The sequence below is a fragment of the Lepidochelys kempii genome, chromosome 14 (genome assembly GCF_965140265.1).
Source record: "Lepidochelys kempii isolate rLepKem1 chromosome 14, rLepKem1.hap2, whole genome shotgun sequence".
NCBI lineage: Eukaryota > Metazoa > Chordata > Testudines > Cheloniidae > Lepidochelys > Lepidochelys kempii.
Genome location: NC_133269.1, coordinates 1,151,011 through 1,168,256, shown reverse-complemented (window position 1 = coordinate 1,168,256; position 17,246 = coordinate 1,151,011). Strand labels below are relative to the sequence as shown.

Here is a 17,246-nt window from a genome sequence, read left to right as displayed (position 1 = left end):
CTATAGACACCTGAGCATGTAATTCCTGGAAACCAAAACACCCACCACTTCCCAGGCAAGCAGGCTCAGGTTCTTCCGAACGGATGCATCTGCTCTAGGCCCATCTGTAAGCATTCTCCCGTACAGGTATTACAAGCAATGTAAGCTGTGGCATAGGTATTGCATACACAGGTTAGAGGACATGCTGGTAAAAAGGTCTGCAGCTGTCTTCACTAATGCTCCCACCACTGATAGCACAGATGTGGAAAAACACACATTTGTTAGTCAAGGGAAGGCCTTAGTCAGCAGCTTCCTCTTCCACCACCTCTGAACCCTCTTCCCAGCAGCCCTGCAGGAACCAGGGTAGATAGTGCCATTCCCGCAATCATTAACAGCCAGTGTCTTCAGACAGGCAGACATTCTCCAAAAACACTGGCTCAAGGGACTAGCTGCACCGTTCCTCTGTTCTAATTGGATTTATGCTGCAGATGATTAGCAGGCCCCTCAGCAGAGTGCAAAGCTGACTCTGGAAATAAACATTAACACCAGATGAGATCTTGCATGCAGTGACCCTGTAGTTGTCTCGAGGGGAGGGTGTCCCACCACATGACCTGGCAAAACTGCCAGCTTTACTTGAGGAGAACTGGAATAGCAGCGGGTGCTGTGCATTGGGGTTGACGGCCATCAGCAGAGCTCAGTGAAACCAAGGACTTGAATAGCAGGGATATCAAAGATTTCCTGTGTGACCGTGGCTTAATCTCTCTGGGGCTATATTTCCCATGTGCAAGACGGGTATAATGTTTTCCTACAGCACAGGGATGCTTCAAGGATAAGTCATGAATATTTGTGAGAAGGTCAGATGCTATGGGATAGAGCTGTATAACAACCTAGAGAGACAGAAAAGCTGTTTGCAAAGTGGTGAGCTCAACTCCACACACAGCAGTCCTACGTACGAAAGCACACAACAATTAAACAGACTTCCTACCAACACTCAACTATGAAAACTATTCATGAATCACAAAATTTACAACTACATATGTATAACTACTTGGAGAGCAGGTAAGTGTGGGTCTCATTGCTCTGGCAGGAGACTACAGAGGAACTGAAGTGGGGAATTTATGCCCCAGTCTGAGCAGTGTTGGACTCGGTAGTTGCGGGCATGGCCAATTCCCCCAACTACTGCTCACAAACTACTGTGGCCACATGGGTTGGCACATGACTCCTCGTGGGGGCCCTCTGGAAGCATTCTCTCAGGGACTTCCTTTAAGTGGTCACATATGTATTTGCCTACTCATCTCTACATATTCTGCCATGCTGTTCTCTGTGTGCTGAACTCTCTTGTACAACAGAGGGAAATGCTCCTATATACCTCCAGCCCTCCGTTAGGTTTGTAAAGATGGTCAGGGACGCATCCCCTAGATACCCCAGAACATTGGAGTCACTGCTGGGTCACTGTGGCTCCTGTTTACACTGAAGATCCTGCCAATTTCCTGCACTCCAATCCCTTTCACATCCTTACAACAGGACTAGGACCTGGTCCTGCTTTGAGCAGGGGGTTGGACTAGATGACCTCCTAAGGTCCCTTCCAACCCTGATATTCTATGATTCTATGACTAATTGCATCACTTCCTGTTCTGTAAATGGGTTAGATCAATGCAACAGGAAACTGAGAAACTATGAATCAGAACTGCTACCACTATCATGAACAGAACCAGATGCCTCTTCTCCCCCACCAAGTGTAGTCTGAACCACTCTCTTCCCCCCCACCCACATGTCTGTGAGAGGTAAAGTAATTTTGTAATTTAATACAGTGCATGATTTCCCTACACTATGATTCCTCTACCCTAAACTTCTATGAAGAGGCCAGCTCAGAGATGCGGGGAGCTCAGTCCATCCTTGACTTCTACTCAAAGTGCCAATAATTAAGAACTGTTAAATAATAATTGCTTCTAGTCACTACTGACTTGGGACTGGGCTGGACCTGAACCAGAATCCTAGAGATGAGGGACCAATTTCCATCTTCAGTCCCCTGAACCATCCAGATTTATGCATCTTTTGGACCTAGTATGTTTGACAGGGATATATGGCTTAGAACTGGACGAAGCACCCACCCAGCCTCTCACTGGCCTGATGCTCTGTATCTATGCTAACCTTTAATCTCTCTACAGAAGGCCTCCTAAGGACAGGCTGTCTCACCTTTAGCGTGGAAAGTCCATCCGTTCCTGTAGTACTCCCGCAGTTGGACCCTGTCTTGCTGGCCAAGGCAGCACACCTCACTGTAAAACTGATGCTCAATGTAAACATAGGCAGCAGGAATGGCACCTGCCACCCCTTTGGCACCAAAGAACCCATTCACCTCCGGTGAGGCCAGCAAAATCTGATACTCTGCTCTGGTGCTCAGAATGAGATCCATGTAGGCTTGCGTGAGGTTGAAGTAACCAGTGGTGAGGTGTATTCTGGCACCTCGCTCTGCCTCTGTCAGCAACGTCTCTGTGACTATCTCGTCTATTTGAATCCCAAAGGGTTTCATTTGAATTAGTGGATAAATCCAGGTGTCCGGTTCTGTTTTTTGGTCCCCTCCTGCATCAGGGTTTTGCTGGGGCAATAACGGATCTCCTTCTGATCTCCTCCCATGAAAAGTCTGCGTGTGGAGTTCTTGTCGTGTCCTGGCAGCGTTGATCACTTCCATTACTCTCCTATTTGCCACTTCACAATATGTCGTCTTGTCTCCTGAGTGAAAACAAGGAATGACTAACAGAAAATATAGAGCTGTGACACTCAGGCTGAGGCTCGCGAGCTGCCAGTGGCTCTTTAATGGGTCTCCTGCGGTTCTTTGCAGCCCATGATACGAAATCACGGTGTGATTTCATTATTAACCAATCAAAGTTATTAACCAATCAGGAGGCTTTTACTATGTTATTAACCAATTGTAATTGATAAAATAATAATGTTTGGTCAGTCACTTTGCTGTGAGAATAATATATGTAATATAAAATCTAACTAGTTCCCTGGCATAATGTTTAAATATGACTACATGGCTCTACGGTAAATGAAGTAATGAATTCACACTCCTGTGGCTCTTTTGGATAATGTTGTTTTCTAGTTTGGCTCCTGAACCACTGAGGTCTGAGTATCACTGATACAGAGCTATGTAGTAGGGAAACTACATGCAGAAGGACCACAGTGGAAGCAACCCAAAGAGACCATCGCCATGGAGACTGCATGCTGCCTCTCCAAGACAGAAATGTGGACATTAGCACAGCTAGGGCAGCACACGACAGAGGGAGAAGTAGTCAGCCTTCATAGAAGGAAGGCCTGAACATGGGCAGCAGCTTCATGCTCAGTGGGAAATGAAAAGGCTACGAGCAGGGCTGGGGCAGAATGGTTGTCCTTGAAAGCTATGCACCACAGCTGTCCTCTGAAGAGGACTGGGATGTTCCAAAGGCAACCCTATATTTGCACAGTCTATCTATTTGCATAGGTAGTTTAGTGGGGGACCTTCTGGAAAAAAACCTCAGGAATCAAGTGCCACCAGAATTTCCAGATGGGGATTTTAGGCAAATGCCAGAGGGAACTAAGAGCCACTCATTTACTTTTGTACAAAAGGTTCTCTGTCGCCTACAAGCTGCAGACACTAGCTCCATCTGGCCCCACAGGACAGTACTCAATTGATGCCACCCTATTCTGCTCAGGTTCTTACACCGCACCCCACACTGTGGTATTTGAGTGCCAGTAAAGTGCTGTTTACCAGGAGTGCAGTGCAGGATCCTGTTTGTGCCAGATATAGACCTGATACACCACCTACAACTTCACTGCAGAGCAGAACAATCCCTTCTGAATCAGACTGGGACTTTTCTTAGGGACTGAAATTTGCTCCAGCCAAAGGATCACAGCAACTTTCTACTGTACTTTATAACAAAGGGATCTCCAGTCTCTTCTGCTGGGACTAGAACTGGGAAAACACACATTTGCAGCCGCAACAAGCCTATGGTGTATCTATGAATCTCAATTTGCAATTTGAATTGTGGGTTTGTGAAGGAGACACGTTTGTTCCACCTTTCTCTCCTGCTGAATCCACCTTCCTCTCCTGCTGAATCCCATTACCTAGAGCCAGTGATTTGACTCAGCAAATTTACATGTCCTATGGGGAAATGCAAGAGCGCCCTCTACATCCCCACCAGACAGCACTGTCACCCATTACACACACACACACACCCCCAGAGACACAACCACATCATGTCGTATGGATGAAGGCCTGCCTACAGTACTTCAACGTGGCTCAATTCAGAGCGTCTCCTCCCTTTGATTTCACTCAGTTCTCCACGTCCGATATTCTCCACCCTGTAGTGCTACAGAACAACATGCCCCTAAGCAGAAGAGCAGTTCCCAGATCCCCATGGGCTGGGGAAGAAACATTAAATAGCTGCTGACATGGACTGTTCCTCTCTCAAGGGGAGGGTGACCCTTAGGTCACTTTCAGTGACCCCTGCTGCCCAGTTTAGGAACAGCAACAATAAGCACTAACAGTTGGCCTCTCAAGCAAGTCTGGAAGATAACAGGGAGCTACAAAGTAAGAAGATGTGCATCCTTCGTTCAAGAGAGACATTTCCTTTTGATCCTCCTTTGGTAGGTTTGGCCCATCTTCTACATCATAGTGGGCAGGATGAGCTGAAAGCACCCTTTGCTACCACCATTCTGGGAGCTACGCACTACATTTAATATAGCCATTTAACACTAACTACCCACTGAAGAATGCTTAGGCTTCTCTCTTGGGCTTAAAAATTAGTCCCAGACTCCTAGCAGGGACCAACCTGTAAAGCAAGCTGATGAAGGTTGGCAGGGCCCAGAGGGTGTATACTTGCTCCAAACAACTAGAAAGGACTGAATCAAACTAGCTCAAGCACTAAAGTAATCTATCCCCATTGGAAGCAAGGTTTCCAAGTGTAAAAGAGCTGTGTCTAGACAACTAGTCAGTGGGGTGTTTGGCCTCTTAGTGTGTTTATCATTCACAGGTCTAACACCCCACTGACTAGTTGCCTAGACGCTGCTCTTTTACACTTGGAAAAGACCATTTATCTGATTAGACACAGCAGACAAATATTTGCATGCTACCTGCCAAAAAGAAGCTCCCAGCTAAAACCCAAGAAGGACTTGGTTCTTTATCAGGCATGTTTGCCTCCAGGATTATCCCACACAAAATGAGCCTGCTGGAGGGTTGTCATTGCTCACTGGATCCATCTACTTCTATTACATTTAGCTTTGGAAGCACCACATCGGAATGTTACTGACATTCCAGACACCCTGCTGCCAGGAAGCAGCTTTGCTAGTTGGCAGTTCTTGAACTAGGCTTCCACTTGGAAGATGGCAACAGCCCTGTGTGCCTTGTACTGGACACTGACTTATGTTTAGTACTGCTTCCCTAAGACACAGGGGTCCAATGCTCTGGACAATGCACTGTACAATAACTTCCCACAGCATAAGCTTTACCCACACACACACACACACAAACCCCCTGTTACCAGAGTACCACATGTCATCTGAAATATTCTCCTCCCCCCACCCCATCTGCCCATTCCTCCACCATAGGGTCCCTGCCTCCTTCCAATTGGGCACTTATCTGAAAGCTAGGAACACATCTGATTGCAAAATACTATTCACTGAAAACAGACTGGAGTCATACATGCCCTCAAGTTATTTATAGGGAACTATATTAATATAGCTAAGAATCTTGGAAAGGATACAGTCCGTCTTGCTTCAGAGCCTAAATCAATTACTAACCAGTGGGGTTAGGAAGAAATGCACCCTACGGGCTGGTTATTCTATAATTGACTTCTGCGGTTCCTTGCGTCTTCCTCTGAAGCAGCTAGTACTGGCCGCTGTCAGAGACAAGATACTGGACTAGACAGACCTCTGGGCAGATCCAGTCTGGCAATTCCTAGTAATCTTGGTTTTGCAACAAGTGGGATGGAAGGGGATTCCCCACACCCAGCTGACCAACATCAAGCCCTCAGTGATCCATAAAGTATTGGAGTCAGACCCACTCCACCCATCCCTTCCCACTGTTATTCCCTCCTTCATCTGGGCCACATCACCCTCATATTACAGGTCAGATGACTATCATACCTTGGTAAGGATGCACCATCCCCTCCATCATCTGGACTGTATCATCTGGCTGTAAGTGCAGCGACACATCTCCAATTGCATCCACTAGTTCAGTGAAGAAATCTGCGATCTCGTGAGAGTCCTGTAGGAACACATAGCGGTCCTGCCGATTGGTGAAGTACGAGTCACTCAAGTTTGCACTGGCGGAGGAGAGGAGGGTAAGAATGCCAGGATAAAGAGTACAACCACATGGTCCTCATCACATATCTCATTGCATAGGCCTAGATACAGATGCAGAATTACAATACAAAATGCCCTGATTTCACTTTTTAAAGAACATTCCCCAACAAGAGTGATATTTATTTTTTGTATTATCCTAGCACCTAGGAGCCCTATTCATGGACCTGGACACCATTGTGCTAGGTGCTGTACAAACACAGAACAAGATGACTGTCCCAAACAGCTTACAATGCAGCTCCCTAACTCTGTGCAGCTAATGTGGAAGAGATCCGCAAAAGCAAGAAATTTCCCTCTGAATCCTGTGACAGTTGCAACACCATAGTGCTCACTAAGGCGTAAGCATGTTCCAAATGAAAACAATGCAGTCAGCATGTCTCTCAAGACCAGTAATGTGCATTCTCAGATCTAACTGTGCTGCTTCTTTACCACACCCCTGACTGGATCTCTCTCTGTAACCCTAGTCAGGAAAACAGGCATACCTCCTCTCCCAAATGGGGCACAGAATACGTATAAGGATGGACAGAGGCAGAACTCACCCACTCAGGATCACGTTATCATCAAAGAGGTAAACCTTGATGTGCTGCAGCCCGATGGTTTCGTTGAAACGCTCAGGGATTAAGCATTTGAGAAGCCCACGCAGATTTGGAGTGTGGAAGAGGGATACACGGACTTGCTCTGGAAACCTTCTCAGCAGTGGAAGTAACATGGTTCGAGAGTTCTTTCTGCCTGAGACACAGATGGGAATAGTTATACATGGAGCCACTTTTCTACCACACCACCAAATCTGCCAGCCAGGACCCCAACAAGAGGGCAAAACAGATCCCCCTCCCCCAAGCTGGAAGCTGCCTTCCCTAGGATCTGTTGCTTTATTTGCTTGACATTTTGAGAGGGTTTCTTGTTTTAAGAGAGGATTTATTTGCATTTTATATTAATGTTATGATGTAACCAGCATTCCAAGGCCACTGGTGAGTGGGCTTTATAAACTATTTAGCATGATGGTCACACTCATGCTTCTTCACCTGGCTGCATGTAACACTAACTGACCTGGAGTGAGGATTTACACCACCACCACTTCTGCCAACTCAAACCCTCCTTTACAAGATGAAGGAGCAGAAAAGAGGGCTGGGGGTGGAGCAAATTCCACTGACACAGGAACTGGAGTTGGTGGGGTTGCTTGGGTGTAACTGAGGGCAGGATTTGGCTCAGCTATTTTAACGTTCCCATCATTTATTTTCTGAAATAATACTACCGTGTTGGAAAGTTACATGAGAATACAAAGCTACTGTACTTTGATGACTTGTGGTTCATAGCAAAACAGAGCTGGTTTTAGAAGAGAGCAGGTTTTAAATCTTTGGGTCCGATAAGCTATTTTTTAGAGCACGGACCTCCAAGCTCATCTGACCAATCCAGTTAGCTTGCTGAAACGAGCCTGGGAAGTGGGCAGGGGGAGGGACACCCCATAATACCTACCTCGAGATCCCCTTGTGAAATCTAGGAGAATGGAAACTCTGAAGTCCGAGGGCCCACTTGCCTGCAGTGACTTCTCCAGGGTTTCTTCTATGCAATCCACCTGAAGGGAAACAGTCACACTGCACATTACCCAGAGTAAGTGAACCTACACTCTGGATTGTACAACCCAGGGAGCCAGTTGCTGGGAAAGCCTGTGTGCCTCTCTATGAATCTTTTCCAGTCATCAATCTTTCTAATTTAGACGTAACCTCTTTGGGACAGTGACCCTGTCTCTTTTTTTTAAATATATAAAGCACTAACGTCATCTGGGGCATCAGAAATAACGAGGGTACAGATTTTGTCTGCACACAAAACCACGATTCAAGCCTCTGAACTCTAGTTACACACAGCAGAGAGTCACCCAGCCTCATTCCTAGATCAGAGACTTCCACTGCCATCCAAAGGGGAGGGGCAGTTCCTGTGAGCTGCAGAGCCTATTCTGCTCCTATTATGAGCGGATTAAAGTCCTGTGTACAAGTCTTAAATCAGTTACAGAGGAAGCCAAACAAATCAACATCCAAGATAATCTGCTGACCTGCTGGACTTGTCCTCATGGTGGAATTTGTATTTCAAGCTACAGAATCATTTCAGGGCTCAAGATTTCTGCTCAGAGCTCTTTGTAGAGAAAAGCCTTGTTTCCAGTGGGGAAAGGCAGGGAGTAGAGAAGGTAAAGCAACATGAGGCAAAACAGAGACCTCCCCCTTGCTACGACAGGCTGACAAGAAGTTGTGTACACACAGATCACACTCACTGCACCTGTATGCAGTACACAGAGGACACACGATACAGACTACCACATTAGCATCACTAAAACTACTTCCACTCTTTTGAAAGCAAGTGCTAGTGTGTGGGTACCAGCAACCCCACAGTAGGAGAAAATATGCAGAAACTGTGTCAATAATTTTTAACCCCATTACCCATCCAGATTCATGGCATGTGTGACAGTTCCTGAGATCAGTAATAAGTTTACACCACACATTCCCTGAGCCTATCCTTCAGGTGCCCTTTCTGCATGCCAAGCCCCATGTGCAGTCTGGAGCCATGTTGAAAGGCTCCCAAGCAAGAGGATGGAAGCATAGGCAAAGTCTGAGTCCAGGCGCTCAGATGGACCCCCCACTCCATCTAAAGCAAAGGTCAATGCACGGGGCACCTATCCAAGTAGGTATTTTTTCAAGCATCCATCCACACTTACCAGCTCCTGTTCTAGGAGTCCTGTTCCGAGGTACAGCGAAGCCACCACTACTCGCTGCTTGGCTGCCTTTATCTGTTCCTGAGGACAGGGGAAGAGGAAAACAAGTGCATGTTCACATGCTGAGCTGTGATTTCATAAACACTCTTGGCTCTGCAGAGAACACCAAATCCCTTTCGTAGCCCTGGCAGCTACAGAATTAAGCCACAGACAAGCAGCAGAGCTCCCTGATGGGACAGATTTAACTTCAGCCACTTTAGAGGGGTATGCCTTTCCCTCCTTCAGTGTTACCCAAGTATTTATTTTTATTCTGCACCCCTTCTCCCAATGTCCTGCCCCACCCCTGCATCTTCCCGCTCTGCCTCTTCCCGCCCAGCTCTACCCTTCCCACAAGCACGCTGTGCCCACACTCCTTCCCCTGCAGTGCCTCCTGATGCCACAAAACAGCTGATCTGCAGCAAGCACTGGGATGGGGAGATGCTGATCCGTGGGGTCGCAGGTGGACGGGAGGCACTGTGGAGAAGGAGAGGCGTTGATAGGGGGGCTGCTGGTGGATGCTAAGTACCCACCATTTTTTTCCCATGGGTGCTCCAGCCCTGGAGCACCCACGGAGTCAGCGCCTATGCCTCTGGGTGCTTTCACCTTCCGTACTTGTCCCACATGGAAGTTAAGTGTGGCATTTGCCAGTAGCATCTCTCCTCCAGCACTGACTTTACAAAGGAAGGCCTGTCTGTGGAAGCTCCTGGAGGTCCTACTGACTCATTCACTGGTACCCCTGGTCTGGCCAATCCTGTTCCCCAATAACTTACAAATCATAAGGCAATCCTGACACTGTCATTTTAAGAACTCCTCATCCCTACATTTGAGCATTTCTGAAATGTAGGGTTGCTAATTTTAACTTGACAAGATCCAAACAATCAAACTGAACAAGGAAATTCTCCTTCCAACCCTGTTGCATGTCTGAGGAGAGATACATTATGGAACCTGCATACTAGTCACATTAACAGCTGCCACCACCTCCCCACATGCATGCTGGAAGCACACAACTCACCTTCATGAGTTCATAGAATTCAGTTGGGGATGAGAGCACCCGGATGCGAGAGCTGGAGACCGCAAACTCTGGAACCAGGTTCCTGATCCACTGGAACCTGTGCGCACCCTCGGGACAAACGCAGAATGATGGGGCTGTGACCTGAGGAACCACAGGGGTGAGCAATGGGGCCAGCAGCAGCCATGATGATCTGGCAAAGGAAAAACAGATTGAGGAATTCTGCATGATGGAATTGCAGTTTCCTACAAGCACCGTCCAGGTTCATGAGCAAAGGGTGCATCAGGCGAGGTATTTCCAGTAGAGACAGGGAAGTGTTAGTGCTGTTACACAAGGCACTGGGGAGACCTCATCTGGAATACTATGTGCAGTTCTGGTCCCACATGTTTAAAAAAGATTCATTCAAACTGCAACAGGTGCAGAGAAGGGTGACTAGAGTGATCTGAGGAATGGAAAACCTACCTTAGGAGAGGAGACTCAAAGAGCATGGCTTGTTTAGCCTAATCAAACAAAGGCTACAGGGAGACCTGATTGCTCTCTATAAATACATCAGAAGGATAAATACCAGGGAGAGAGAGGAGTTACTTAAATTAAATGCCAAAGGGGACACAAGAACAAATGGATAGAAACTGGTCATCAACAAGTTCAGGCTTGAAATTAGATGAAGGTTTCTAACCATCAGAGGAGTGAGCTCTGGAACACCCTTCCAACGGGAGCTGTGGGGGCAATAAACCTAACTGGTTTCAAGCTTGATAAATATATGGAGGGGATGGTATGATAAGACTGCCTACAATAGCACGTAGCCAATCTGTGACTGCTAGCAGAAAATATCTCCAAAGGTTGGTGATGGGACACTAGATGGGGAGGACTCGGAGTTACTACAGAGAATTCTTTCTCAGGGGTATGGCTGGTTGGTCTTGCCTACATTCTCAGGGTTTAACTGATCGCCATATTTGGAGTCGGGAAGGAATTTCTTCTTGGGTCAGAATGGCAGAGACCCTCAGGGGTTTTCACCTTCCATTGTAGCATGGGCCGCTTGCCAGTTTAAACTAGTGTAAATGGTGGAGTCTCTGTAACTTGAAGTCTTTAAATCATGATTTGAGGACTTCAGTAACTCAGCCAGAGATTAGTGGTCTATTACAGAAAGGGTGGGTAAGTGTCTGTGGCCTGCAATATGCAGGATGTCAGTCTAGATGATCATGATGGTCCATTCTGGCCTTAAAGTCTATAAGTCTATGCAAGTGGGCCTGCAGCATTACACATCTCACTGATGTTAAGACTCCCTTTCACCTCTGTCCATCACACCAGGCTCACCAGAGCTACATGTGGAAGCAGAAAACTAGGAGCAAAAGATAGAAGAAGGCAGACCTGAACATCAGTGACTCCCCTGGATTCCACAAAGGGAGAGGCTCCCTGAGGGACAGCAGAGCAGACATGCAAAAAGAGGAAGACAGACAATGAATGGCACTGAGAGCAGAAAGAAATGCTAGAGCAGAGGTGGGCAAACTACGGCCCGCGGGACCGTTCTGCCCTGCCCTTGAGCTCCCAGCTGGGGAGGCTAGCCCCTGGCCCCTCCCCTGCTGTCCCCCCTCCCCCACAGCCTCAGCTCGCCATGCCACCTGCGTTCTGGGCGGCGGGGCTGTGAGCTCCTGCCAGTCAGCATGGCAGCACAGCTGGCTCTGACTGGGCGGCGTGGCCGCCAGTCCTGGTGCTCTGAGCAGTATGGTAAGGGGGCGGGGAGCAGGGGGGGTTGGATAAGGGGGAGGGGATTCTAGGCGGCAGTCAGGGGACAGGGAGCGGTTGGATAGGCGTGGGAGTACCGGGGGGGGGCCTGTCAGCAGGCAGGGGTGTGGACAGGGGTTGGGGCAGTCAGGGGACAGGGAGCAAGGGTGTTGGGTGGGGGGGTCCCGGGGGGGGGGGCGGTCAGGGGACAAGGAATGGGGGGGGTTGGATGGGTCGGAGGTTCTGAGGGAGGCAGTCGGGGGGGGGGGAGGAGCAGGAGAGGGCGGAGGCCAGGCTGTTTGGGGAAGCACAGCCTTCCCTACCTGGCCCTCCATACAGTTTCGAAATCTTTATGTGGCCCTCAGGCCAAAAAAAGTTTGGCCACCCCGTGCTAGAGTAACAAATGGAGGGCGCTAACTCCTAGGACGCCCCATTCTAACTCAGCTTTCCAAAGGCTCTCTTTATGCTCTCTGCCAACCCTGGGACAAATCACTCCTCAACACTGCCTTTACTACACAAACATCAGCTTCCTTGTGACCAAACGCTGTTTCCCGTTCTGTTATAGCCACTCTGATTTGTGTTTCCCCCAAGCACACACTTCTTATAATCCAATCCAAGAGCTTTATAACAGCTTTCACAACTGTGTGTGACTTTTAAGACACATTTTTGAATCCACATATTTAATAAACCAAGTACTTCAGGACTGATCCAGAACAAAATGTAGAACACACAAAGCACCCAACACCAGTCCTAGCAAAGCTACTGAATGCATAATGCTGCAAACCACAACCACCACAATCCAGGAACTCCCCTCATTGAAAAACCCAGAGAAAGCTGCCAAGTTCTGAAGTATGCCTCAGACAAAATATAGGAGCTGAAAGCTGAATGGGAAGAAACTGCAGCTAACATACAGTGTCATGCAGAGCATAAGGGATTGGAAGGAGGAAGTTAAGGTTTCACTCACTGAAGCTGCAAAGTGTAACTGGAAAATGAGTTGCAGGAAACATTTTTAAAAAAAAAAGTCTCAAAGAACAATTCAAACTTCCTCCTCTTGAGAGCCATTTGGGAGAAGGCCCATTGCTCAGAGCTGCAGGTTTGTCTTTGGGGTGTGGAGGGACAGATAACTGGCATGGGGGGGGAGGGGTGAGTGAACTATCCTTTCCCCTTTCGAGACCGAGAGTGAAATTCTGAATGGGCCACAGGCCCATGAAGGTCACACACTGACCCTTCATGGAAGTTTGTCCATATCACAAAGCCACCACACAATTCAGCACAATTAGCAGTGGCATCCAAGGAGAGATCCAGGAATGGAAAAACAAGTCACTGAACTTCATCTACAGAGCTGGGAAATGACTGCTCAAACCAAAACTATTAGTCCAAGTTACAGGAATAGTACATTTACACACAAAGAACCGTGCCTGCTCCTCATATCTCTGAGGAATGGTTGGTCCCTCAGGGCCAACATGCAACCCTGTAATTTTGATCTGCCCTGACACATGCCGTCATCTCATACAAAGAAAATCCACTTGAGTATTACCAGAATTTTATGAGGAACTCTTCAGTTTTACCACCATCCAAAGCCAAAATGACCACAGGTTCCAGGAAGATAAGATGATTTCACTTATTTACTTCATGATAAAACACTGCATCTTCACAAGGTTTGCAAAAGCCCTTGCATAAAAGCCAGTTTGCAGCTGCATTTCCCAGAAAATCCAACAGTTTGCGATGAATAGGCAGTGACAATGGAGTCAGCCTGTATAATAATTCCTAGCAGATCATGTGGACTGAACTTTGAACAGCAGTAATTTGATCTTGAAGAGGAATGGAAACCTTCCCTAAAGAAAAGGCATTTTAAAGCACTTCCCTAGCCATTTCCAAAAGCAGCTACCTACATGAAATGCATTTTTAAGGGCTGTTGTTTTTTAAGTTATCCACCTACATCCTACAGGAGCTGAGCAGCACCATGCAAGCACACAGGAGGTCTTTGCTTACTATGTCCTGCAGAGTGACCTACACGGATTAAGCTGAGCAGAGAGACACTGTGATGGCAACAGACTGATCACTAAAAACAATCAGGAGTCCTTGGGGCACCTTAGAGACTAACAAATTTATTTGGGCATAAGCTTTCGAGGGCTAAAACCCACTTCATCGGATACATGGAGTGGAAAATACAGTAGCAGGTATATATACACAGTACATGAAAAGATGGGAGTTGCCTTACCAAGTGGGGGGTCAGTGTTAACGAGACAATGCAATTAAAGTGGAAGTAGGCTATTCTCAACAGTAGAATACCAAGCAAGGAAAAATCACTTTTGTAGTGGTAATGAGGGTGGCCCATTTCAAACAGTTGACAAGAAGGTGTGAGTAACAGTAGGGGGAAATAGTATGGGGAAATTAGTTTTTGTAATGACCCATCCACTCCCAGTCTTTATTCAGGCCTAATTTGATGGTGTCCAGTTTGCAAAAACTGGTTTCCCCATACTAATTTCCCCCTACTGTTACTCCTACAATTATTGACCCCTACAATTATTCCATATGAGGTGGTAACAGCAAATTTTACATGCAACATGACAGCAACTAGTGATTCATACACCCGAGGATCAATATTTTCTTCACTAGACTGATGGCCAAGCCTGAAGCAAACTGCATTTCCCAAATAACATGACAACGGCCTAGAATCAAGTTTCAAAAGGAAATTTTTCAATAGCATTTTTGAGATTTCAAGGAAGTTGTTTCACTGCAGAAAGTCTGAAGACAGAAATTAAACTACACCCCTTCATAAAAAACCCTCAATAAATACTCTTCTGGAAACCACTGTCACTGTGGGAAAGACTGTACTTTATGCCAGGTTCTCTGTGTGTGTTGATAGGCATTGGTTACCCTTTGTAATCTTCTTTGATGCCTCTAAGATTTAAAAATAAAATGTGTAAGTGCATTTGACATAAGTGCATAAGACAAATCTGGAGTTTGTAATGTATTTGATGTGGAATCTGCAGGATTTTATAATTTGGGCTACAAAACCCTTCAAAGTGAATACAAGTTTGGCACTAGTCAACTGTAACTAGCAACAGTGTTTTTTTGAAGCAGATACCTCTACCCACAGACCACTGAAAATACTCAAGCAACTACCTGCAAATCATCCCAAAAACATTCTGCACATACAGCCATCAGAACCCTAAGTTAAGAGAAACCACTAGAACCCACATTTCCAACAAACCAAGAGTGTCCAAGAACAGACGGAAAAAGCTTTCAAGTCAGTCCACAAACAATGACTAATTAATCTGAAAAAGAAACCAGAACTAGCAGAGGTCAATCTGAATCTTTTCTGGATAAAATCCGTTCCCTATTTATAGATGGGAGTTTTTCTGGACATTCTATTTTTAAGAATTGTGGTTTTGTCATGCAGACTTGTACATACTAGAGGGAACTCAGAAGCTACGATTCACTGTAAAACCTCAGCTGCAGTACAGGAAATGAACTGAAACTGCAGAATCCAGCTCAGTCCTTTCACCCACACAGAAGTCACCACACAGTGGGATCTGCAAATTGCTCTTGCCTTGAAATTCAGCATTTGGGTATACACTGTTTCTTTTTGCGAGCTTTATGGGTCAATGGCTGAGTCTGAAAATTGATTTTGTAGTTAAAACACTGACGCAGCCAACAGAGAGCAGAGAAGCTTGAGAGGAACTTCTTTGAACTGCCAAGATCAAGCAGCAGTGTGATGCTAAACATATGGCCTGTTCTTTTCTTCCCAGACTCTTGCTTTCTCTGTTTTTAAGTCCATTGAGGAGAGAAGCAAGCCACACTCTCACTGGAGTCTGTGAGGTCACGTCAGCACTCACAGGTCAGGCTGCTGCTCACCTCCCACCCACTAGAAAAGTATCAGTAAAAGAAGATGCCAGGGGAGAAGAGAGGGTAAAGCAGCACACAGGTTGTAAAATGAAAAAAAGTCATGTATGCATTGACTCACACTGTAAAAGTTGTACTATTAGAAAACAAAACACCACCAAGAGAGAACTGTGACAATTTTGTTAAGTGAAATGAAAGTTTCAGTGATTCACAGGATAAGAAGATACCCCTCCCCAAACATAACTTACTATATTAAAAATACCAGGAATTAAGTAGACTAAATACAAGAAAGAGCTCTGCACCCTTTTGCCCAGGAGACAACATGGGCAGCTAATACTGGAGTTGCTTTGCGAACCAGATTTAATGCATCCAACCACTTTTTCAGCAATTGATTCTTCATGGAAATTGGCAACAGAAATTGTGGCTTGGTTGCCACTTAATAAATCTTTAAGTAAGTTTTAAAGTATCAAGAGATGGCGAACAACGAGTTCCTTATTCAAAAGCTGCCCCCACCTCTCGGCCCCTTGGCCCAGAGGTGGGGACAGCTTTTGAATAAGGAACTCGTTGTTCGCCATCTCTTGATAATAAATCTTTAAGTAAGTTTTACTGTACCCAAGTGAATTGGTGAGAACAGAACAGTCAAACATCTGCGGAGACAAGGTCAAGTAGTTATGAGAATGTAACAAACTTCCTGTAATACCAGCAGCAAATGGTCTTTCCCAAATAACGCAAGACTCACAACTATCCAAGATAATTTAAAGACTTTAAAATTACTGTACACTGCAAAAAGGCATCATCATTCAGCATCTTCTAAAAAGAGCTCCAATGTATTTAGCAGCAGTTATTACTCGTGCTGGCACTCAGCCTCCAACTGGATGGTGTAAGTATCTAACAGAAAGACACTGGTGGAAAAGTAACCAACTCGCCAGTTACCACAAAATATGACACCACACGTTAAAAAAAAGCAACAGTCTTCAGCAAGGTTCATCCTATCTGATGTCTCCATTTAGTGGATGAATGAAGGAAATGTAGCCTTCTGTCATGTACCTCCCAAGGATGCCCACACATCTTGTGTAAGTGGCCAGCTGGCGAGTGTTACTGTTTAAACATTTTATAAACTACACTCCTATTGTACAAGTGCAAACATTTTTAGCGAGGAGCTTTTCCGTCCCTGATAAGCTAACTGCAGAGCATTATTAGCAGGAGATTTCTGCTGAAGTCAAAGTTCATCTGAACTTGAGAATAGCACACTATATGGTATTCTACAAGAATTTATGGCTGCGGAGCTTGGAACATCAGTATGCAATCTGCCCAGAATAAAGTGCAGCATGTGATCATCTTATGCTCCAACACAAGAGCGCAAAGGGGTAGAGGATGAACCACAACATGGCTCTAATTCAGCAATCACTTCTTTATACTTAATTTAGATGCAAAAATGTTAAAGATACAGACACAAAATGCTGTACCCAACTTCAGGGAAAATGAAGAAATTAAAGAAAACTGAAAGCCACCCTTATAATTTGAGGATATAAGAAATGCTGATTTTTCTTAATATGAATCAGATTTGGAGACTGTGCATGGAATTATCCCAGATGAAAAATCTCAGAA

General features: G+C 45.9%; 1 protein-coding gene across 11 annotated transcripts in view; it reads right to left on the bottom strand.

The window, feature by feature from the left end:
• PGS1 (phosphatidylglycerophosphate synthase 1) overlaps positions 1-17,246 on the bottom strand; it is a 94,712-nt gene that overhangs the window by 75,107 nt on the left and 2,359 nt on the right. For all 11 annotated transcript variants that reach the window (XM_073310981.1, XM_073310975.1, XM_073310978.1 and 8 more), the window contains exons 2-7: positions 10,071-10,260; positions 9,023-9,100; positions 7,792-7,891; positions 6,858-7,047; positions 6,103-6,281; positions 2,176-2,709 (exon numbers count right to left, since the gene is read on the bottom strand). In XM_073310981.1, coding sequence (XP_073167082.1) covers positions 2,176-2,709; positions 6,103-6,281; positions 6,858-7,047; positions 7,792-7,891; positions 9,023-9,100; positions 10,071-10,260 — 1,271 coding nt within the window. The remainder of the gene's footprint in view (positions 1-2,175; positions 2,710-6,102; positions 6,282-6,857; positions 7,048-7,791; positions 7,892-9,022; positions 9,101-10,070; positions 10,261-17,246) is intronic.